Below are 22,474 nucleotides of genomic sequence, written 5' to 3'. Positions count from 1 at the left end.
GCCTACTCAGGCAGCTCTGCTTTTTTTTTTTCCCCGATCACAACTTCATCTACCAACAATTCAAATGCACCATAGCATTCCTGAAATGGAACCACTATAATACAGACGTGAACTGTTTTAAATGAAACAAGCTGCAGAAGTTTAGAGGAGGCCCTTTTGAAGACAGCCTTCTACCATGGAAGCTCATAAACAAGCCTGGAGAAAAGCAGCAGCACAACTCTCATGCAGAAAAGCCGCTGGTGCAAAAATCCATCAGAGCCTCATGCTCTACATATATTCTAAAACCTCTTGGTAACACAGTAAGGAGATCCCAGCCATCAGCAGGGTTTTGTCAAAAGCCTTCAGATTACAAACTGTTCATTTACTAAGCAGCTTTGCAAGCAACACCTTACTGTTGGGTTGATGTACTTCCAAGTCCCACCCCACCGACAAGAGAAGATGATACACAAAACCAAGCAATGGATCACTTCCAAATACTTTAATATGGTCCATAACAAGTAGGATGGTGCTTAGAACTGGATCACCTGGCCCTGCAGGAAGGAAGAGAGAGTCAGTTTATTCACCACTGAATGTCGCCACCCTTTCTCAGCCACTCGTGGTACACAAACGTACCTTTCTCTTCTTGTCTCCTCCCAGTTCAAAGTGCTTGCACCTCTTAATCGCCAGCATCCTCTTGGACCTGCAGTTGGGCTCCACACACTCCAGCCTCAGCACAATCTTCTTCGTGGTCTTAGCCTGAGAGGAGAGGAGCAGAGTGTATCAATGAACAAAACGTCCACAAGCAGACAAATTGTCACTCTCAGGAAAAGCTGGTTATCTGCACTCCTGAAGATTCAGCAGCTTGTTCTCAAAGTGTAAAGGACTACCACCACAGTTAGGCTCCCTCCATTAAAAACAAGAAGGCATCTTAAAGACCACTACAAGAGTATAGTGGATCTGTACCTTCACAATAAAGGACACTAGCAAAAGCATTCAGTGGGGCAGGGCTGGTCCCCTGCAGAGATCAGCCACACTGGAATAAAGTCGGTGCCAGTGAATGCCAAGGTGCCAAGGAACAGGCACTTCTACAGTGTAAGAGAACAGACTGACAGTGCTCAGGAGAAGTTTAGCAGAAAGCCCGGCAGAAGAAACACCTGAAAGCAGCATAACTGACAAACTTTCCCTGGAAGGAGCAGCGACACAATGTGCTCAATGCAGACCTGCAGCTACTGAGAACTTAGATGAAACCCAAAAGACTACAGAGGGAAGAATCCAAAGCTGCAAGGCTACTGCAGTAGCTGGACAGAGCAGTAACCACCAGTTATAAGCCTCGACCAATCACCCCTTTCCCTTACTCTTCGCCTTTGGCAAGCAGTGAAGAAAACACTCCTTTGATTGAAAGTATCACTTCCAATAAGACCCCGCTCCCCTACAGCGCCAAGGCTCCCTGCAGAATGTGCTCTGCAAACACATGCTACGTCACTCCTGCAAATAAAGGAGCATCTACATGAGACAGGAGCAGCACAGAAGATGAGCAGATGTGGATGGAGAACTTACACTCCCTGGACAGCACTACCAGCACAGAGCTGCCATAACATGGCTTGAGCACAGGACCACCCCAAGGCTGCAGGAGGCTGAAGCGTCCCCCTTCAGCTGGGGATGTGGATTGCCCTGAAAGTTTCAGGTCCTCCTTCCAGGAGCAGCACTCACCTTCTTACGGAAGATAGGCTTTGTCTGGCCCCCATAGCCACTTTGCTTCCTATCGTAGCGTCTTTTTCCTACAGAAGGAAATGCGTCTGTTTAGGCAACAACTGAAGACACACTACAAGCAGAACTGGCACTCTTACCAAACCCTAGCAGACCTCAGCCTGCAGCTGCACAACCGATCAAAAGCAGTCCTCCCTTCTCCCACAGCCGCGTGCTCAGCCCACAACCCCACGCAGCTTCCCCCAGGCCGTGCCCCGGAGCGCACCCGTCCCTACCCTGGGCATAGAGAGAATCCTTCCCCTTCTTGTACTGGGTGACTTTGTGCGGCTGGTGCTTGCCGCATTTCTTGCAGTAGGTCCGACGGGTTTTCGGGACGTTCACCTGGCGGGGCAGGGAAAAGTCGGTCAGCACGGCCAGGAGCCGCGCAGGGAGCTGGAGAGACGCTACGCCGCACTCCGGGGACGCCCTCGCCCCGGCGCTACAGAGCGCAGCCCGGCCGCCCTTCCCCTCCCCTCGGGAAGGTCCTGCGCCACCATCCCGGGCCTACGGCCTCCCCCCGCCGCCCCGACTCAGCGTAGCCGCCGGCCAAGCACCCACCGCAGCGGTCGGCGCCTCGGGCGGGCAGAGCAAGCCGCCGCCGGGGCGGATGGCAGCAGATGAAGCCGGAGCCGCCAGAACTCACCATCTTGTCAGCCGCCGCCCGAAAAGAAGGAGCGTTCCGGAAGCGGAAGCAGATGGGAGCGGGGGACCATAGAGAGGAAGGGCGCAGGGAGGGCGAGCGGCCCGTCAGGCACTGGGCTTGCAGCGCCCCCTCCCGGTGGGAGGAGAGCGGGGCGGCGGCCCCGGGCGGGGGGCGCAGGAGGGGCTGGGGGGGGTGCGGGGTTTGCGGGGTGGGGGGCTGCGGAGGAGTGGGGGTACAGGGTGTAGGGAGTGGGGGTACATGGCTGTGGGGGTGCCAGGGGTGACTGGGGTGGGGGGTCTGTGGGATGCGCAGGGTGTGGGATGTGGGCAGCAGCGGCAGGCAGCCAGCAGGATCATGGCGCTGCCCCCCACCTGCCCCACAGCCCGGACCCCGGCCCCAGCCCCGGCCCTGCACTCCAGTCCCCGCATCCCGGCCCCGCGCCCCTGGCACCATGTCCAGGCCCCCCGACCCCTCCGTGCAGGGCAGGCCCTGGCCGCGGCCGGAGCCCCAGCAGCCCCACGGAGGTGGCCCGGCTGTCTCCAGGAGGAAACACAGCTGCTGCTTTTGAGTCAGAAACCAAAAAAAGGGGAACCGAAAGGGTGGGGTTGGCCGGCCTCGTCCTTCCTCCCTGCGCAGCCGACCCCGCCGTGCCTCCCTGCCTCCCCGCCACCACAGCCACCCCGACCTGCCAGGCTGGGCCACTCGGGGCGGGCGTGGGGCAGGAGGCACAGCGGGACCCCGGCTGGCCGGAGCGGCGGCAGGAGGGCTTGGTGAGTGCGCCGGGGTGCGGAGGGCCCAGGGGAACCATGTCCTGGCACCACGTGGCATGGGGAGAGGCACAGTGAGGAGCGCGAGGGTGGCGGTGCCCTGGGTGCCGGTGTGGCCCCGGTAACATTGCTGGGGGGAGCCTCCATGCGGCACCTGCTTGTGGCCTTGCACCTCTGCTCGCCTCCTCGGCGGTGCCGGGGGCCATGGCGCCTGCTGGGGGCGGGAGAGCCATCGCGGGCACAAGCCACATGCTGCCGAGCTGCGGGTGAGCCGAGCTGGGAAGGCTCAGCCTTGTCAGGCAGCTTGGCCAGCTCTGAGCAGGCGGCATCTGCCCGGGGGTGGGACAGCTGCCATGGAACCACAGTGCCAGGGGCCATGGGGGTGCAGCAGAGCAGGGCAGTGGGGTGGTGTGTGTGTGCCAGGGGCTTCAGGGGTGCACTGGAGCAGGAGGTCAGGGTGGTGCATGGGTGCCAGGGACCCCAGGGCTGCACGGAAGCAGGAGGGCGGGGAGGTGTGTGGGTGCCAGGGGCTCTGGGGCTGCAGCAGAACATGGGATCAGGGTGGTTTGTGGGCACCAGGGACCCCAGGGGTGCTCCAGAGCAGGCGGTCAGGGTGCTGACAGTGCCTTTGACCACTCCTTGCTCATGCTTTTTGCAGTGGGTGCTGCTGGGGCACAGCTCTGGGTTTGTTCCCGAGTCTCTCCCCTGCGGGAGATTCCCTCCTCTGTCCCTCCCACCCTTCATTTTTGTCACCCTCCAGGCTGCACCTGAAACATGGGGGCTGTGGAGTTTGTCATTCCCAGACACCCCGTCGCCCTTCCCACTTGCTCTGAGCACGCTAGCCCCACGCCAGCCCCCCATCAACCAGCAGTGGCAGGCAGGCTCGGCTCCTTAGCAGGACACAGGCAGGGACCAGGGCGCCTGCCTGCAGGGGGGGTGGCCCTGGCACCACGGTGGGGCACAGCGTCCGGTGGCACGGGGCCAGGGCCTGGTGGTGGTGTCAGAGCACACTTGGTGAAAGTGTGACAGTGGCAGGAAGTCACATTAGCTGGGGGGGGGACACACACACAGGACATGCTTCCACCCACCCACTCGCCACCTCTGCTGTCACAGCACGGCAGCGATGGCTGGCTGTGGGGGTGAGTCCTGTGGGGCACCCACCACCCCAAAGGACAGGCAGGGACAGAGTGGGGCCGGTGGCAGTGCCAGGGAGAGGGAGGCTGTGCCATGCTGGGGACAAGGAGACAGTGCTGGTGACACAGAGGCTGTGCTGGGGACAGGGCGGCTGTGCCATGCTGGGGCAGAACAGCCGTCTGAAATACTCATCGTCCTTTCCTCTTTGGCGACGCTGTCCCAGAGGACACAATGAGGACGTGTCCCATCTGCCCAGCACTGCTGGCAGTGACCTAGCTGCTGCGACTCAAGGTAGAGCTTCTGGGGACCCGACACTACAGTCAAGATGGGCCGGAGCCTGGGGCTGCTCTGTTCAGCCCCCATGTCTGTGCTGGGGGGGCAATGGGAGTCCTCCTGCTCTTGGGACACAGGACTGGCAGCCACATTTTATAGTTAGGGAAACTGAGGCATGGGGCTACAGGGGGATGCTGGGGTTGCTCTGGGCTCGCCCACCACCTTGCCAGCAGTCTTGGGGTCAGTGGCTACCCCAGCCACCTGCCCTGTCCCCAGCAGGGACTCCAGTTCCCTCCTCCCCAGGCCTGGATCAGCCAGCAGAGGCAGCTGTTTTTTCCAAGAGAGTCTGACAACTCATTTTTTAAGTTTTTTTTTATTTTTTTTAAACCACCCAAACAAGCCAGAAAGGCCTGAGCCATGAGGGCCACAAGCAGAGGGAAGAGGGGACCCTGGGAGGGGGGAACCCTGCTTGTCCCGAGCCTCTCCGGCTATAGCCACCGCAGTGGGGCAGGGTCAGGATTGCAGCAGCAGGATCTGTGCTGGGAGGTCTGGGCATCACCAGTGGATGGAGGGACACCCCTGCTCCTGCCCCCAGGCTGGGGCACGCCCTGGAGAGAGGCATAGCGGGTGGGACCAGCTCCTGGCATCTTTGGTCCCCACCTGGTCCCTGCCGCAAGTGAGCCAATGCCTGCCTCCTGCCTGGGGGGAGTGGATGGGCTGCCCGGCTGAGTAGTGGAAGGCTCAACCCCTGACTCCGGCCCACTTCTGAGCCTCCCCCAGAGGAGACAGGCTGCGGGCAGCAGGGGAGGGAAACAGCTTCTCCCAGGTTGCCCTCCAAAGCTGTGTTTGTAGGAGAAAAAAGGGAACAAGGTGGAGGTGAAGGGGCAGCAGGGCATGTAGCTGGTGGGGGCAGGAGACATGGAGGAGGGCTCCAGGGGATCACAGTTCAGCAGTGGCTCCACGTAGCTCAGCAACTCCCCATTAGGGACAGGCTGGAGTGAGGTGTTCGTTACAGTCCTCAGAGGAGGAGAAGCCCACAGCTCCAGCTGTGTGGCTCTGTGGGGTGCTGGAACCGTCTGGGTGTCACAGTGCCCAGGTGCAGCATGGAGGGGCACAGGGCGAGACGGATGAGCTGCTCCAAGAGATGGGCCAGGAAGGATTTCCAGCCCCTCTGAAGGCAGGGCAGCAGTGGGATGCGGGGCTCTCATCTGAGCCCTTTCCTGCCTGGACTGTCTCTGGAGAGGCTCAGGAGGAGAGCTTCGATGAGGAGGGCTGGAGGAGGATTTAACCCCTCTGGTTGCTGGCTGGAGGCAGCCCTTCGAGCCTGGCCTCTGGTGAGCGCGGCTCAGAGGGGAGGAAAGGGGGCTGAGCATTATCCCTGCACTCCTGCAGGCTCCATGGACGCAGAGGAGAAGGATGACTTTAGGGCTACTCCATGCTCTCGGCAGCACAGCACTGTGGCTATTCGGGGCCAGGACCTATCCACAACTTTTTAGGGACTGGCCTCCCACGGCCGTCCCTTGCACACTGCCAAGTCAGCACGTCCCCAGCACGAAGGGCCTGTGGTGCGGCAGGAGGAAACAGCCCACACAAACACACACACACGATGTTGGAGGGGAGGAGGGAGCCTGCTGGGTGTCACTGCTCAGGCTCTGTGCTCCTCCCTGGGGCTATGCTTCTCACAGCCTCCCTGGCTCCCTCCCTCTCCAGCTGTGTCTGTCTGTCCGTCTGCATGCCTGGGGGGCCCCTCCAGCATCTGGCAGGAGGCGAAGCCGGCTGGGTGGTGGCTTTGTCCACAGCCTGCCTTCAGAGAGGGGACGGGAGAGGGAGAGGTCACATCGCAAATACCCGACACTGACCTGCCCGCCCACTGGCTCCCCACAGGCAGCGGGGAGAGTGCACCTGAGTGAGGTTCAGTGGTGGGCAGGTTTTCAGCTGAGCAAGTGCCGTGTCTGTGTTGTCCTGCCCACAGCAGCCCGGTGAGCACGGCGTGGAGGAGGCTGGGGGGACCGACATGGCAAGCGTCATCCTGGAGAGCATCTTCTTGAAGCGCTCGCAGCAGAAGAAGAAAACATCTCCCCTCAACTTCAAGAAGCGCCTGTTCCTGTTGACGGAGAGCAAGCTGTCCTACTACGAGTATGACTTTGAGCGGGGGGTGAGTTGGCAGCCCCAGGGCCACAGGGGCTGTGCCATGGCAGTGCCCATGGGACACCAGTTGTCCCTCACCAGAACCCAGCCCAAGGGGTGGTTGTACGGGGATGGTGGTTGGCTTGAGTCTCCCCGGGTCTCCCCCTTGGCGATCGTTCGAACCAACCCTGTCTCTTGCAGCGCCGGGGCAGTAAGAAGGGCTCAGTGGACATTGAGAAGATCACCTGTGTGGAGACGGTGGTGCCTGAAAACAACCCTCCCCCGAGCGGCAGGTCCCGGTGAGGAAGATCCCAGGGTCCCCGCTTGTGTCCCCCTGTCCCCTCGCTGGGGAAGTAGGGAGACTTACCCTGCCCTGGGGTGGTGGGAATTGGGGACAGCCCTGCTTGGCAGGGGGGCTCTGCACCCACAGCTCGTACCATACCAAGGGTCCGGCTTGATGCAGGGCAGGGGGAGCAGGGGGATGCCAAAGGCTGTGGGTCCCAGAGGAGATGCCAGCAGCCAAGCAGCAGGATGCCAGCATCTGTCTCTGCCTCTCTCTTCCAGAGGAAAGGAGAGGATTACAACAACATGGAGCAGATCTCAATCATCGAACGGTTCCCCTACCCCTTCCAGGTGAGTCCTCACTGCACCCCCTTTGCTGGTCTGCTCTGCCCGGCTGCAGGGTGCTGGGGGAGGACGCCAGAGGGACCTGGGGCCAAACACGGCATTGCTGCCCCAGTGCCAGGTGTCACTCAGCCATTTGGGGATGCCCTGCTGCTGTCCGCAGTGCGTTGGGCAGGCAGGTGAGCCTCTGTGAGCCCCAAGGAACTGGGCAGCTTTATTTAAGGGGGCTGCTTAGATGGAAACCTGCTTCTGAGCTGTGTCCTGCCCCTTTTGGTCCCCTGGCTGATGCTGGAGGGATGCTGTCTGCCAGCTGCCCGCTCAGCCCCCAACCCAGCTGCCTGCCCCTGCTGGCACCCAGCATGGCCCCCGACACACCGAAAGTCAGAGAAGGAAGTGGAAAGTCTCGGGGGAGGGGGCTTATTTATAACCTCTCCGTCACGGTCCCGCAAGCACCATGCGGGGCCAGCACACACCGGCACAGCTTGTGCTCTGCACCAGCTGCTTGGGGTGGCCGCAAGCCTTGGCTCCCCCCATCCTCCCTGGGAGACCCCCAGCCGGGGTGCTGAGGCGTGTGGTCCTGCAGGTGGTATATGACGAAGGGCCCCTCTACGTCTTCTCCCCGACGGAGGAGTTGCGCAAACGCTGGATCCATCAGCTGAAGAGCGGTGAGTTTAGGGGCTCTGTGGCTCCCTCGGAAAGCAAACACAAGCAATCGGCTGTGCCTGTGGCATGACCCAGAGCGCAGCGTTTCCGGGGGCTCACTATCTCGTGGTTACATTATCCCATGTCTACGGATGAGTGAGCGCTGATCAGAAACTTCTCCCATGATAAGCGCGCTCCTAAGGCCATGCCCCTACATGCACGCTCCCTAACATCCCTGAGCTGACACCAGTCGCTCCTGCCTGGGGGAGGTGGACACTCACCTCTGTCACCCTCTGACTTCTGCAGCACTGCAGCCACCTCAGCTGAGGCTTCTTGCCCTCTCACAAGCCTGCTCCAAATTAGCTCAAGCAGGCTCAGAAGTTATTGAGGGCAAGAGGAAATAGCAGATGTGGCCATGCAGCTGTACTGGCATGCAAGGCGAGGGTAGTGGCCCCCAGCCCTTTAGGAAACACGGACAAAAAGCCTGCTGGAAGCCAGGGAGCATCTCTCCCAACCCATTCTGAGCCTCACTTGGTGCTGCTGAGCTAACGCTCAGCTGCATGGGTGCTACCTCCTTGAGCTGAAAGCATGTTGCAGCAGCACTGCGCGGAGGGGCTTGGGTGCTTGCAGTTGGCCGAAATCTGCTGGAACTGCCCATATGTGTCTCTTGGTGCATGTGTATCTTTCTGTGGCTTTGTGCTGGTGGGGTGAGATTAGCTGCTCGAATTGACACAGGGAAGTTTGCCCGAGTGAGGCGGAAGCAGAGCAGGCTGATAACGGGGAAGTCGGTTATTGCACGAGAGCCCTGCTGCTCTGCCCCGGCAGGCAGCCAGCCCTCTCCCCACTTCCCTGCTATGAGAGGAGGGGTTGCTGTGACAGCTGAAGCCAGTGTAAAATCCACAGGGTAAAGGGGAGAGAAAATGCTGGCCTTTCGCTGCTGGGATGCCCTCATCCTGCTCCACCAGAGAAGAGGCTCTCTGCACCCCACAGAGCTGCTATGGGCCAGCACAGTGCTGCGGTGGTGTTTAGGCACATCCAGTTGCCCCTCTAGCTTGGGGAGAAGTACGAGGAAGCCAGTCGGTGCCTGCCTGGCAAGGGAGCTGTCTCCCAGCAAGGGAAGTCTCTGAGCAGGCAGGGGATGGTGGCAGTGCCCTGCTCTCCCTATGGACAAGCCAGGCACAGCACTGGCATCCCTCCCCACTTCTGAAAAAAAAGGGTTCAAAAGAGGTGCAGACCATGGGCCTCAGCAGCCCGGGGGATGCTGCACGTTTTGGCTGGCAGGAGGGCCGGTCAGAGCAGGACCTGGCCCTCCAGCATGCTCGTGTCCCTTTGCAGAGCTGCTGAAGAGCTTTGATCAAATCTGAGAGGAAAGGCCTGGCCCTCCCCGAGCTAGGGGTTTCATGGCACAGGGTTTCATAGCCACAGCACCGAAACACAAGCAGTGAGCTGAAGGAAACCCGAGCAGCAGAGCCACATGTGGCTGTGTATCAGTAGCGCAGCAGAGCCACATGTGGCTGTGTATCAGTAGCACAGCAGAGGGTGAAATGATCTAATGGCGCTGATCATCTGCATTCAGGGAGCAGAGAGCTCTCTGCAGCGGGCTGGGGACACAGCCCCGGGTCACACACATCTCCCCTCCTCTGCCACAGTGATCCGGTACAACAGCGACCTGGTACAGAAGTATCACCCCTGCTTCTGGATCGATGGCCAGTACCTGTGCTGCTCCCAGACAGCCAAGAATGCCATGGGCTGCCAGATCCTGGAGAGCAGGAATGGCAGTAAGACACTGGGCACCCTCCCCTTCCCCCGTCCCCAGCCCCTGGGGACCACCGTAGCACAACACCAGGGATCTCTTCTCACCTTAGTCCCTTTTCTGTTCTGCAGGTTTAAAAATTGGGCGGTCACATCGCAAGACAAAGAAGCCTCTTCCCCCCACTCCTGAGGAGGACCAGGTAGGGGCCAGCGTCAGCATGTGGCTTTGCACCAAGGTGTTTAAGGAAAGGTCTACCTGGGAAAAGCCAACACATTCAATGACTGACAGGGCATTGCTCAGAGATGCACAGGCCAGGGCTCTGCTCTGGACAGGGATGTCAAGATGGTGCCCTAAGGGAGAAAGGAGCTTGAACCAGGGGATGGAGCCCAAAGGCCTGGAGGAAAGTCTGAGGTTCCCCAGGGGGAGCTGGGAGGATACAGAAGCCCTGATATAGGGTGGAGGAGTCACGGGTTAAGCCAAAAGGTAGAAAGAAAACACTTATCTTTTGTGAGGATGGGCCTCCAAGGAGGAAAAGTTGCAATAAAAAGCGCTGTGGGGGGGATTCGTCTCCTTGTGGAGATACATGTGGGAGCTGAGACAAACGCCGCGCTGACCTGGCCTGAGCCCACTGCCCTGCCAGGCCTGGGGAGGGTCTTGCCTGGGAAACAGTGTGTCTGCCAGCCTCACTGTGTCCCATGCTCTCCCTTGCTCTGGGGAAGATGGTGATGAAGCCCCTGCCTCCTGAGCCAGCCCCCAGCACAGCAGGTGAGATGAAGAAGGTGGTGGCCCTCTACAACTACCTGCCGATGAACGTGCAGGACCTGCAACTGCAGAAGGGCGAGGAGTACTTCATCCTGGAGGAAAGCCACCTGCCCTGGTGGAAAGCCCGTGACAAGAATGGGTAAGAGCTCTCACTGCCCGCGGCACTCGCCCACAACGGTGCCCTCTCCTGGTGCCAATGCACTGGTGGGCAAACACACCTCTGCAGAATTGTGGGGGTTAGGACAGGCTGCCTGCCTGCGGGCTCCCGCGTGGGATGGCACATGAGGAGGGTGAGGGAAACGGAAGCACGCTGTGGTATTAGCCCTCCCTAAGCATGAATCCAAATGGGTTTGCGCCAAGGTTTTTGAGCCCATTTCTACTCAGCCTTCTGTGACAGGAACCTGCCTTCCCCTTGGCCTCCTCCATCAGTGTGTGACCAGCCCCTTTTCTCCTGCAGGAGGGAAGGATACATCCCCAGCAACTATGTCACTGAAACCAGCAATTCCCTGGAGATCTTTGAGTGAGTAAGAGAAGGTGCAGGGACGTGGCAAGTTGAGCTTGGTCAGAGACTTTTTATATTCAGTTCTGTTAATCTATGCAGCGTGCGAGCCCAGCCTGGCTGGGTCGCTCTCCCTCTTGCACACCCTTCAAGAGCCTCCGGCCCCATGACAGCCATCCCTGCCCTGCTCCCTGCACCGCCTGTCCTGGCTGGGCCAGGGTCAGACCAGGCTGGGGACAGCAGTGGCTGCGGTGATCTCCCTGACGGCTGTGTCCCTGTTCCAGGTGGTACTCAAAGAATATCACTCGGAGCCAAGCGGAGCAACTGCTGAAACAGGAGGTAAGTGTTGACTCCCAAGGCTGGGTCCTTTCTACACACCAGCCCTCCGTGGGCTGCTGTCATGCTGTGTCCAGAATGGGAGCAACCCTGGCTTGCGCTGGGAGGGGAGTGTCGCCCCAACAGCCCCAGGAACCATCTCTACCCTCCTGGCAGGCACTTCAGGAGGTAGCCCCACAAGCAGGGACTGGAAGTAGGACTTCTCTGACTTATCACACCCTCTCCAGCCATGCTGTGATCTTCACTCACTTTAAGTCTTGCCTGTTACAGTCATACCTCCCCACAACCACCCCATCCCCTCTCCCCTTTCTGTTTTAGGGTAAGGAAGGGGGCTTCATTGTCCGAGACTCCACCAGCAAGACAGGGAAATACACTGTCTCGGTCTATGCCAAGTCCCCTGTGTAAGTGGATCAAAGAACAGCTTGTTCCTACCTCAGAGGGCCCCTCCAGGCACCCCTCACCCTCTGCCTGTCCTCCCCATGCCGCTGACCCCACGTAATGTCTCTCCAGAGACCCCCAAGGCACGATCCGCCATTACGTTGTATGCTGCACCCCGCAGAATCAGTATTACCTGGCAGAAAAGCACCTGTTCAACACCATCCCGGAGCTCATCACGTACCATCAGCACAACTCTGCCGGTCAGTGTTTGGGAGACAAAGTGAGGCCAGCAGTGTTTTTACTGACACGACAGTATCCTCACCTTCCTGCGCTGAAGGCAGGAGGCTTGTGTTCCCTGCTGGAATGTGGCGGATAAGCGTGGTGTGGCAATCTACCTTTTTGTATTTCAGGACTCATATCCAGACTGAAGTACCCCGTGTCTCAACACCAGAAAAGTGCTCCTTCCACAGCTGGCCTCGGCTATGGTAAGCTGGCCTGGGCTACCTCATGGTTCCCTGGTTGCAGGGCCCATCTCTAGTGGCAGTAACTTTCCAGGGCTGGGATCCTGGCTGTCCCATGGCAGCAGGGCTCACAGCTTTCCCAGGAATCACTTCCCAACACTCACTGTCCCTCTGGTGACTACTGACTAAGAGACACCACAAGCTACTTTGCTCCCCATCCCCTGGAAGAACAGGTCTCAGATTTCGTAGATTTTTTGGGATGGTTTTTCAGGCAGCACATGCTCGTGAGCTCTTCTTGGGCTTGCTCAATCAGATGACTGGGAGCACCCTACCGGGAGGTCACCTGCACCCACATTATGCTCGCACTCTCTGTCCTAGGGTCGTGGGAGATTGACCCGAAGGATCTGACCTTCCTGAAGGAACTGGGGACGGGGCAGTTTGGTGTGGTGAAGTACGGAAAATGGAGAGGCCAGTACAACGTTGCTATCAAGATGATCAGGGAGGGCTCCATGTCAGAGGATGAGTTTATCGACGAAGCCAAAGTCATGATGTAAGTGGTAAGCAGCCTGCAGGTCAGTGCTGGATATGCCTTGCCAGAATGGCTGCACTCCTGGGTGGTGTGGAGGGACAGTCTCAGGCAGTCTCACACTCTGCAAAATGCATCTGAGAACCTACTGCCTTTGTGTTGATTCCCCAGTGAGCTTTTCCACCTTTGTCTGGGCCAGGAGCACCTTCCCTTCCCAAACTCTCTTTATCCACAGATGCTTCTTTTGCTGCTTGATGCTCAGAATTGCCCTCCTTGTCCTCAACACAGGAACCTGTCTCATGAGAAGCTGGTGCAGCTCTACGGGGTCTGCACCAAGCAGCGTCCCATCTTCATCATCACCGAGTACATGGCCAACGGCTGCCTCCTGAACTTCCTGAGGGAAACTCGGCGGCGGTTCCAGCCTGCTGAGCTGCTGGAGATGTGCAAGGACGTCTGTGAAGCTATGGAGTACCTGGAATCCAAGCAGTTCCTGCACCGAGACCTGGTAGGGCTGTGGCTGAAGGACACATCTCCAGCTCTGTGACAGCCACAGCATGTCCTAGACAGGGTCCAGCTAGTTCATCAACATGAGGAGAGGCAGCTCTGCAGCCTTCTCTGCAGAACAGCCTTCTCTGCAGAACAAGCTTCCCTGCCCACCCGAGCATGGGCAGGATGCTCTGAAGTCACTGCTCTGCAGCGAGTTAGCAGAGATTGCAGAAAGGGCAGGACTAGGTAGTTTTCCAGGGGACAGAAATGCATTTGTGGCTAGGGCAGGGTTTGCGTTAGGCAGCACAAGGCAGCATCGCTGGCTCAGACATGAAAAGGGACCTCTTGACCCCCATGAAAAGCTGAGCCTGCAGTTTGTCAGGCCTTGGGCTGGCATTGCCACCTTGCAGTCCTGCTACGTGCCGTACCTGATCTCCTCCTGGCGCTGCTTTGTTCAGGCAAAATCCCGCCAGGGAAGTCACGCCTCCGTAGATAAACAGGATGCCTGGAGGCCTCTCTTGCTATCTTTGCTGAGGGCTTTGTAACTTGTCCCAATCCAGGTGAACCTGCAGGACAAAGTGAGGCAAAATGTTAAGTGGGTGGGGGCGAGATGAAGTTCCAGATGGTACAGGGGGATGGGAGAGGCAGGAGCAGGTAGTGACTGCCTCCATCTCTCCATCGACAGGCTGCTCGCAACTGTTTGGTAAACGACCAAGGAATTGTGAAAGTATCGGATTTTGGCCTTTCCAGGTCTGGTAGATACGTCTGTGTCATCTTCCTGTCTCAGTCCCCCATCTCCTCCTTCAGTCTCTTCTACACTTTAGTCTTTCTCCCCGCCATCCTCCAGCTCTGCTTTTCCTCCGTCTTCTCCTGTCCTTCCACTTCACCTATCTGGCTCAACCTTCTGCCTCTCCACTTTCCACCATGGCTTTCTTACTTCCCCCGTCCCTTTTCCCCCTCTCTTTGCTTCTTCTTTCCCCCACCTCTAGTCTCCTGGCTGCAGCTTTCTCTCCACATCCCCTTTTTGCTACGCTTCTGTGTCACCCTATTCCTTCCCCAATCTTGACTAACATATACTTGTTTGCAAAGGGACATTTCTACCTGTTGAAACCCACGCGGAGTGCAACCTCTGGTCACTCTGAGAGTTGTCAATTCCTTTTGGGCTTGGTTGGTTGCATGGAGGAGTGAAATGTGAAATCCAAGACAGGCACCCTGATCCATTTATCTGCTGCAGGTACGTTCTAGATGACGAGTATACAAGCTCCATGGGGTCAAAGTTTCCAGTGCGGTGGTCTCCCCCTGAAGTGCTTCTCTACAGCAAGTTCAGCAGCAAGTCTGATGTCTGGGCTTTTGGTAAGAGCATGGCATTAATGACTCAGAGGTCGGGAAGAGAGGGTGCCCCAGCAACAGCAAACTCCTCTGCAAACGAGCTTCAGGCACAGGTGCTCCTGTGCCATGAACTGTCCCTGCCATTTCCTGTAACAGGCGTTCTGATGTGGGAGGTTTACTCTCTGGGAAAGATGCCTTATGAGAGGTTTAATAACAGCGAGACAACGGAACACGTCATCCAAGGCCTGCGCCTCTACCGGCCGCAGCAGGCCTCGGAGCGAGTCTACGCCATCATGTACAGCTGCTGGCATGAGGTAAGTTGCTCTCACCCTCGGTGATCACCTCCAGCTGGCCTGGGGGGGGATGACACAGCTCTGCGGCTCCCCCGTGGTGTGGGGAGCAGTGGGGTGGCCGGCAGGCTCCAGCAGGGCTCCCCCTCTTGCACGGCAGAAGGCTGAGGAGCGTCCCACCTTCACCACGCTGCTGGGCAGCATCCTGGACATCACGGACGAGGAGCCCTGACCGCAGGCTGGGCCGGCCCGGCCTGCTGACCCCTGCCTGGCGCTGGTGGCTGGTACTACTGGGCTGGTGCGGCCCCACCACCCGCCGGGACGGACCTGCGCACTGGATGGTACCTCAGCACCGCTGTCACGGACACGGCACTGGCCACCCCCCGGGCAAGCAGGGGCCTGAGAGGCCCTCACGGCCGCCACCGCAGCCCTGTCACCGGCAGGGCCCCTCACAGCCAAGGACAGAGGCGGGGCCCCTGACGGCCGCAGTCCCGGCCAGCCCCGGTGCCGGCCAGTCCCGCCGGGGTCCGCAGGCAGCGGCGGGCCGGGCCTGTGCACAATAAACGGTTCCCAACGCCGACGCCTCCTTGGCTGCCGCCGCGAATCGGCACGGCCGCGCACCCGCTCCGCCCCGCCGGCAGGGGGCGCGCGGCGGGTGGGCGAGCATGCGCAGTGCGCGCGGAAGGGGCGGCCGCGGCGCATGCGCGGGGCGGCCGCGGCGCGGCACGTGAAGGTCGCGGCGTGGCGGTACCGGTAATACCGGTGGTACCGGTAGCATCGGTAGCGGGATGGACGCGCCGTCCGCTGCCGGGCTGGGCGGCGCCGACCCCCAGCTCCAGCGCTTCATCGAGGTGGAGACGCAGAAGCAGCGCTTCCAGCAGCTGGTGCACCAGATGACCGAGCTCTGCTGGGTATGGGCGGCCCGCGAGCGGCGGGCGGGGCCGCCGGCTCCGGTGACCGCGGCGGCGGGAGGGACGGGAGGTCGGGCGGGCTGGGACGCCGCGCTGAGCCTTGCCCCCAGGGGGAGGAGGGAGATGGGGACAAAATGGAGCCGCCGTGGGAGCAGTCCCAGCCCCGGTGAGCCCGAGTGGGGGGGGCTCTCGAGGAAGGGGGGCCTGCGGAGACGGGCCGGGAGGAGCCCCGAGCGGGGGGGCTAGATGCGCCCAAAGGGATGATGTTCCCGAGGGGGGATGACGTCGGTGTGCCCGAGGGCTGGAGAAGCCCAGAAGGCACGGCCCTGGTGTGCGGGGGGGGGTGGGGCCACAGTGCCCCCGGGACCAACAGGTCCCCTGCTGTGTGCAGGAGAAGTGCATGGACAAGCCGGGTCCGAAGCTGGACAGCCGGGCCGAGACGTGCTTCGTGAACTGCGTGGAGCGCTTCATCGACACCAGCCAGTTCATCCTCAACCGGCTGGAGCAGACACAGAAGTCCAAGTCGGCCTTCTCAGAGAGCCTGTCCGACTGAGTGGGACCCGCGCCCCGGGGGACACCAGCCAGCCCCCCACAAGGCCGGGCCCTCTGCCGTGCCAGCTCCTGGTCACTCTGCCGCCTGAATGAGCCAGGATCAGCTCTGGGGTTTAGGATTTAATTAAATGCCAGTCTCGGGGAAGTTGCAGCCAGATGAGAGCCCACGACAGAGGCATGGTCGCTCCTCCTCAGGGTGACGTGCTGCTCCTGGCCCCATGGGCCAGCAGCCGTCTTTGTGCTGGGACTCTGGGGCTACCAGTGCTACGCAGGGAGTGTTTGGAACGCACCCGCTCAGCTGAACGGAGGGGTGGTGACACTCACGTCAGGGGGTGCTCCCAGCGCTGATGTGAATCTCGGCTCTGGGCGAGGCCAGCCTGCGACCGCTGCCTTAAACGGTGCTGCACAAAACGAACCCTCCTGGGTAGATGCTAACAAGCCCTGCAGACGCCACTGCTGTGCAGTCCAGTACAGGTACCCTTAGCAAGAAGAGCTTGTTGGGCACAGTGATCATCCCAGGCAGTGTCACTACTGGAAAATACTTTCAGGCTTCCATAGGTAAATCATTCATGTGGCCAAGTGACAAATTTTCAAATTGCAGCACAACTCTGTCAGTACTGACTTGCTCCATTAACTGCTTTCCCCTGGTCGATGTAATAAATATTAACTGGGTCAATTTTTAACATGAGATTCTCCTTTGTTCAGGTAGATGACCACTGAGAATTGAAAATCTGGCCTTCTTGTCACTCGCCCTCCTTCCTAGTGATCCTGTTTATTGCAAAATTAGTAGGGAGGGGGCATAATTGTCTTCTGGCTAGATCATCTGCTCTGAATTCTGATTTGTTGCTCAATTAATTTGGTCTCATGAATCAAACTTGTTTCTGGGAGAGGCTGTGGCCTTTCCTCCTCTTCCCCAAAGGGTTAACAGCTCCTGCTGTCCTGTAAAGGAGTAGTTTCTTAAGAGAGACTAAATGCAGGAAATAAGTAATTAGCTACTTTATAACCTCAGGCACCTTTACCCATGGAGATCACTGGAGGGAGGCCTATGGCTGTGTGTCTTCTGGACCTGTGCCCCCCAGGGCAAAGAGAGGAGCTTCTAACTGGAAAAACAACAAACTACTGATCCACCCTCTGGAAAGGCAGCATAGCATTTCAGCAGTGTTTTATGTACAGCGTGGCTCTGGGAAGCCTGGAGTGACCCGCTGACAGTGGCTTGGAGCTCTACACAGGAAGGTGGTAAAGCAGTTCTGCACATGTCCATTTGCCGTGGGTGGCTGGACAGGGCGTGTGAGTTCCTATCATGGGTGGCTTGTAGCCAGCAGCCTTCTGGGAACAAATTCAGGATGTGTTAAACAGAGCTATGCATATATAAACCCACGTAAGTGAGGACACAGCTGTCTACTTATCTCTCAGAAACTTACCTCAATAGCTAAGGACTCTTCGGGCACTCCTGTTCCCAGAGTAAGCGATTCCCTTTCCTGTCCCTATCTTGAGTTTCTCTTGAGCATCCGCATGGTTCTTCCTACCCCTCTAATCCTTCATGCCTTTCAGTACTCGCCCAGCTCTTGGTACAAATGTATCACCAGCCACTCGGTAACTGAACAAATCCTTTTAATAGAATACAGTAAGCAGGTGCTTCATTAACCTGCACAGCAGACGTTGCGTGAAGAGGTTGGTCCCTCCATAAGAGCCACAGCAGCACATGGCAGCACCACTGAAGTTTTCCAGTTTTGGCTGTATTCTGTTCTTGGATGTGAATCTGTAAATAAATTCTAGCAGAGTGAGCAAAACAAGTACTTGACAGAGGAATTTTTTAATATTCTGGGTATGTCATCTTTAAAGCCAGACATCCATCTTCTCTCCATGTAATCTTAGAACCATGTTAGATTATTTTGTAACTGTTAATCTTCTAAGTATATTTTTAAAAAATGCTGTGAGGCCTCCCCAAATGCATGGTCTTCGCATTCAGTAAGGGTTAGCACTGTGTTAGTGCTGCGGGCCTCTGCACAGCCAAAGGCTGTGTCCTGACAAGGGCGAATCAATTCTTCATGTAAAGAAACAATGAAGAGGCACCGGATCCCAGGAACTGGGCGGTTCCCAGGGCTCCTGTCTGTAGCCACAGGAGGCTGCTGTCCCTGTCAGCCTCCTGGCAGTGGCAGGTCACCCATCTTGCGCCTGGGGCAGGTAGATGGTAACTGCCAGCTCCTGCTAGTGCAGCAGTAGCTAGCAGCAGCTGCGGCAGCATGTTCAACCTTGCAGTGGAGCTGCTCAGCAGCGGGAGCAGAAAGCTAGCAGTTCAGAGGTTTCCTCACATGCTTTCACCTTCTTCCTCCTCTTCTTCCTCTGCGCTCTGAGAGCCTTTGTCCTCTGAGGGCAGAAGAGGCTGGTGCTGACATGACTGATGTCTGTCTGCACTCCTCCATGAGGCGTGCAGGTCTGCCCTGCCTTGCTGCAGGAAAAAGGGCAGGAGGTTGGGGGTGAAGGGCATGTCCCTAAAGGCATGTAGGAGGAAGATGCCAGACACGATGGTGAGGAAGCCGCTGATGGTGCCAATGATGTTGTCTAGCACCATGTGTTGCCACTCCTTGAAGAGGATGGCAGAGCACATCATGACTGCTGTGGTGAACAGCACGTAGTAAACGGGTGTGACCACAGATGTGTTGAAGATGTCCAAGGCTTTGTTCAGATAGTTGATCTGGATGCTGATGCAGATCACCAGGCACACCAGGAGCACCCAGCCCAGTGGTTCTTTCAGGACTGGCTTCCCGGAAAACAGTTCTTTCAGGGCTATCCCCAAGCCTTTGACGCAGGACACAGAAAGCGAGCCGATGGCAGAGCAGACCAAAACATAAACCAGGACATTGCTCTGTCCATAACGGGGTCCAGCCACAAAGATAAGCAGAAGGGAGCTCACCAGGACACACACAGCAAATACAATGAATCCTTAGGGAAAGAAGAATTGAAGAGCTCTATCAGAGAACAGTAGTACCAGTGACAGATGTAACTGTACAGCAAGTAGAGATGGAGGACAGGCAGGTCTGTCTTTTTAGCCTCCACCTGTAGGGACCAGGGTTGGAAAGCAGAGTTGGTCTCCAGCCTGAGCAAAGTTGCAGAGACAACAGCAGCCCTTTACAGTGCTGATCACAGCACTGCCCCACGAGTCAGACTGTCAGGGGATACAGCCACCCATGCTGGAAGGGGTAGGGGCACAGCCAGGCTCTACAGCACTAGCGGAGGTGGGGGGCGGAAGGCTTGGGAAGCCCTAGCTGAACTCTGCGGGCTGTGGTGGGATAAAGAGGAAAGCGTCACATCACAGGAGTGAGAGGCTCTGCCAGAGTGCTCCTTCTAATGAGCAGCAGCATCTACCTGTTACTCTGCTTTGCTCTTCTCCCTGTGCTTCCTTCCTCCATCTCCTGTGGCTTATTCTGCCATTCATGCTATTGCCCAAATCATATCCCTGCAACCTGATTCATCCTCTAACATAAATATCAGGACTACCTGATCTTGGGCATAACTCCTTCAATCACTCGTTCATCTTTGCCTGAAGTTCCTTCTCTGTCTTCCCTCAGCCACACCACCGCCACCCTCATGTACAGGAATTCCCTCTCCTATCCCGGCACTGCCACAGGCCAACCCCTTCTGCTGACAGCTGCAGCTAATTCCCATGCTCTTCACTTTTTGCATCTATACCTCATAGACAGTAGAAAAAAAGCACACTTGGTAACTGTTAATGACCCAAGTTCTCACCCTTGCTTCGGCGCAGACCCAGTGACTTGGAGCATCACCCAGACTCCCTCTCTGTGGAGTTCCCATCTGCTTCTTTCATCTGGGGTAAAGAGGACTTGACAGTCCTAAAAAGCCATTCTGAAGCTGACATGTCCCCCTGTGTTTTGAGCTAGTTAATAAGGTGTAGATCCTCTGAGCACGTGCTTTAAATGCTGTTTGACTGTCACCAATCTTCCACATTTAGAGCATGGAGACCCCAGCCTTTTCTCACCACAGAAGGCAATCCACAAGCTATCCTGGACACAGGGGAATGTTTCTTCCACTGGTACGCAGAACAAGAAACAGCTCAATTACCCTTTAGTTCAGTCCTTCCCAATCTAGCCAAGTTGTATCCTACCTTCTACTGTCATTTCCAAGCCTGAAGTTGACAGGACCCCTTTTATTTAAGTACCTGGATCTTTCAGCTTCTCTGCCATTGACTCCAGGCTGGAAACCTCTTCTTCCTGTGGAGCATGGATCACCATCACTGTGGAGCCCAGGATACTCAGGATGCAGCCAATCTTCCCATGAACATTCAGCTGCTCATTCAGGAAGGTGGAAGACAAAACTGCACTGAAAGATAGTAAAAAACCCCAAAACCAATTAGGCCAAGAGATGGAGTACCCGAGGGAAGAGACAGAGGAAAGGAGAGCAACTGCTTTCACCACTAAGGGGTGGTAGGTGAGGTAAGGGTGTTTCTGATGCTGCTTACCTAACAAGGACACTTAGAGCACCCAGTGGAGTTACCAGCGTTGCAGGGGCAAAGGCATAGGCAGCAAAATTTGCTGCTTCTCCAACTCCCACTGCAAGAGAAACTCTGTCAGGTGAACATCAAAGTAGGAGCAATTCAGCATAATACAAGTTGAAGTGCAGTCAGAAGACAGCCTCAGTTTCCACCTGAGCATCCCATGTTTCTCTGAGGCGTGTCATGCAATAGGAAAGAACAGCACCAGCAAGAACAAGCAGAAGCCCGATATAGGTTCTCTTGGGAAGAGAAGGCTCGTGGTTATGCATGGTGATCCTTAGTCATACATGGCTATGCAGCTGAGCAGTAACCACAGAAAAATAGTTCCATAATGTCCTCAAAGCTGAAAGTTTTGACCTGTTTTGTATTTCTAAGTCATGTTCTTCTTCTGCAACAGCTTTAGAGCTTTTTAAAAGGTAAATCAAGTAGAATTGGTTATTAACATTGAAAAGTGTAAAATAGAGCTGCTGAAATCGCTGTAGCACTAAACCCATGGTGCTGGATGTGCTGTTTGGATACATTGTCTGGACAGGCCACTTCAGAAGCAGTTAACCCAACCCAGTGAGACCAGCTCCTCAACTCCTATTTAGCAGAGAAACCTGGTAATGCATGAGACTTCAGAATATTTTAGAGTTATAATTAGATCAAGAATATCCTCAGACACTCAGATAAAAATCAAGCAGTCAAACAACCACCATAATAATAAAACATGAAAGGAACTGGAAACAATGACAAACACACTCTTAAGTGTGTCTTGCTACAGTTTCAGAGCAGGTACTTACTGCACAGCAGCCCTGCCCACCAAAGCCATTCTTGCAGGTACGCATGACCTCCTTGCCCTAAGTAAGGAAGAAAGAGTAACAAGAAACCTCAGATGAAGCTACACAAAAGGCTCATTATCCTGCCAGAACAGCCTTGGAGAAGCAAGCGGGAGCAGCCTGGTCTCCTCTAAGTGCAAGGCTGCCTTGGGTCTGCCGGCCTGGTCACATATTGGCCTGATCCAGACATGGGCAAGCACTGATTCTTTTACCCTAAAAGCAAAGATTTTATCCCCTGGTTCTCCCGCGTTTGAAAGACAGCAGTTTCAAGAACGCGTGAGTGGTTCTAGAAACGTGTCTTTGTTGGCTATGGCCGATGGCTGGCTATCCCTGTGAAAAAAGTCTACTTTTAGACCAAAAAGCTCCACAAGCAAGCAGGGGGGCAGCCAAGGCCCAGCGCTGGCCGGACTGTCCGGGGGCTGGCTGACGCGGCCTGCAGTGTGTGGGGAACGCGCCTCCGGGGGAGCAGCTGCAGTGACAGCCCGGGGGTTGTCTCCCCACGAGCCCGAGGCGGAGGTGACGGGCTGCTCGTAGGGGAGGCACCGGGGCGTTTCGCGCTCCCCGTCCCCGCCCCCCCTCCCCGTGCCTCTCCGCCACCCCGGCCCGGGGGCGGCGGTACCTGCCCTGGCGCGGCCGCGGCGGCACAGCCGGAGCAGTCCCTTCTTCTTGAGGATGAAGCTGCCGCCGATGAAGGCGCTGGAGGCCAGGGCCAGGCCCAGCCCCACGTAGAAGCCGGCCCGCCCGCCCGCGCCCCCCATAGCAGGGCCGCCGCCGCCGCCGGCTGCCGCTTCCGGTGCGGCGCCGACATCCTTCCCCCGGCGCCGGGCGGAACGGAACGGGCCGCGCGGGCGGGGGGAGCCTATGCTGGCGCACCAGGCCTGGCTTCCGCCCGGGGCAGCCGCGGGGCGCGGTTGAGCGGGGCCGGGGG

General features: G+C 57.5%; 4 protein-coding genes across 4 annotated transcripts; 2 read left to right on the top strand and 2 right to left on the bottom strand.

Moving 5' to 3' along the window:
• Positions 1-463: 463 nt before the first annotated feature.
• RPL36A (ribosomal protein L36a) lies at positions 464-2,415 on the bottom strand. The gene is made up of 5 exons (XM_050901776.1): positions 2,369-2,415; positions 1,962-2,067; positions 1,690-1,757; positions 613-735; positions 464-530 (listed from the first exon to the last, which is right to left on the bottom strand). Exons 1-5 carry the CDS (start codon positions 2,369-2,371, stop codon positions 510-512), a joined length of 321 nt encoding a protein of 106 aa, XP_050757733.1. The 5' UTR covers positions 2,372-2,415; the 3' UTR covers positions 464-509.
• A 715-nt stretch (positions 2,416-3,130) lies between these two features.
• Positions 3,131-14,996, top strand: BTK (Bruton tyrosine kinase). The gene is given in 20 exon segments (XM_050901602.1): positions 3,131-3,138; positions 6,515-6,697; positions 6,871-6,952; positions 6,955-6,968; positions 7,234-7,302; positions 7,877-7,958; positions 9,585-9,713; positions 9,820-9,887; positions 10,408-10,589; positions 10,908-10,970; positions 11,234-11,288; positions 11,604-11,686; positions 11,796-11,923; positions 12,074-12,148; positions 12,503-12,674; positions 12,939-13,155; positions 13,822-13,886; positions 14,371-14,489; positions 14,622-14,779; positions 14,916-14,996. Coding segments are annotated over 19 exon segments (1,974 nt in total). The 5' UTR covers positions 3,131-3,138; positions 6,515-6,556; the 3' UTR covers positions 14,988-14,996.
• Positions 14,997-15,543: 547 nt separating this feature from the next.
• On the top strand, positions 15,544-17,770 carry TIMM8A (translocase of inner mitochondrial membrane 8A). The gene is made up of 2 exons (XM_050901754.1): positions 15,544-15,666; positions 16,058-17,770. The coding sequence occupies exons 1-2, from the start codon at positions 15,544-15,546 to the stop codon at positions 16,217-16,219; spliced, it is 285 nt and encodes a 94-aa protein (XP_050757711.1). The 3' UTR covers positions 16,220-17,770.
• A 42-nt stretch (positions 17,771-17,812) lies between these two features.
• LOC127019614 (magnesium transporter NIPA2-like) lies at positions 17,813-22,304 on the bottom strand. The gene is made up of 5 exons (XM_050901753.1): positions 22,166-22,304; positions 21,511-21,567; positions 20,696-20,786; positions 20,396-20,556; positions 17,813-19,161 (listed from the first exon to the last, which is right to left on the bottom strand). Exons 1-5 carry the CDS (start codon positions 22,302-22,304, stop codon positions 18,527-18,529), a joined length of 1,083 nt encoding a protein of 360 aa, XP_050757710.1. The 3' UTR covers positions 17,813-18,526.
• Between the last annotated feature and the right edge of the window lie 170 nt (positions 22,305-22,474).

The sequence above is a fragment of the Gymnogyps californianus genome, chromosome 9 (genome assembly GCF_018139145.2).
Source record: "Gymnogyps californianus isolate 813 chromosome 9, ASM1813914v2, whole genome shotgun sequence".
Lineage (NCBI taxonomy): Eukaryota > Metazoa > Chordata > Aves > Accipitriformes > Cathartidae > Gymnogyps > Gymnogyps californianus.
Note: the sequence above shows the minus strand (reverse complement) of the source record. Positions and strands in the feature narration are given on the sequence as shown.

What these genes read in the sequence shown, in the direction of transcription:
- RPL36A (XM_050901776.1), bottom strand. An exon ending in GGATTCTCTCTATGCCCAGG is followed by an intron (nt 1,758 to 1,961) that starts GTAGGGACGGGT and finishes TTCCTTCTGTAG; the next exon opens with GAAAAAGACGCTACGATAGG. An exon ending in AGCCTATCTTCCGTAAGAAG is followed by an intron (nt 736 to 1,689) that starts GTGAGTGCTGCT and finishes CTCTCCTCTCAG; the next exon opens with GCTAAGACCACGAAGAAGAT.
- LOC127019614 (XM_050901753.1), bottom strand. Translation starts at nt 22,304, where the DNA reads ATGGGGGGCGCGGGCGGGCGGGCCGGCTTCTACGTGGGGCTGGGCCTG. An exon ending in CCGCGGCCGCGCCAGGGCAG is followed by an intron (nt 21,568 to 22,165) that starts GTACCGCCGCCC and finishes TTCCTTACTTAG; the next exon opens with GGCAAGGAGGTCATGCGTAC. An exon ending in AGAGAAGCTGAAAGATCCAG is followed by an intron (nt 19,162 to 20,395) that starts GTACTTAAATAA and finishes TCTTTCCCTAAG; the next exon opens with GATTCATTGTATTTGCTGTG.
- TIMM8A (XM_050901754.1), top strand. Translation starts at nt 15,544, where the DNA reads ATGGACGCGCCGTCCGCTGCCGGGCTGGGCGGCGCCGACCCCCAGCTC. An exon ending in AGATGACCGAGCTCTGCTGG is followed by an intron (nt 15,667 to 16,057) that starts GTATGGGCGGCC and finishes TGCTGTGTGCAG; the next exon opens with GAGAAGTGCATGGACAAGCC.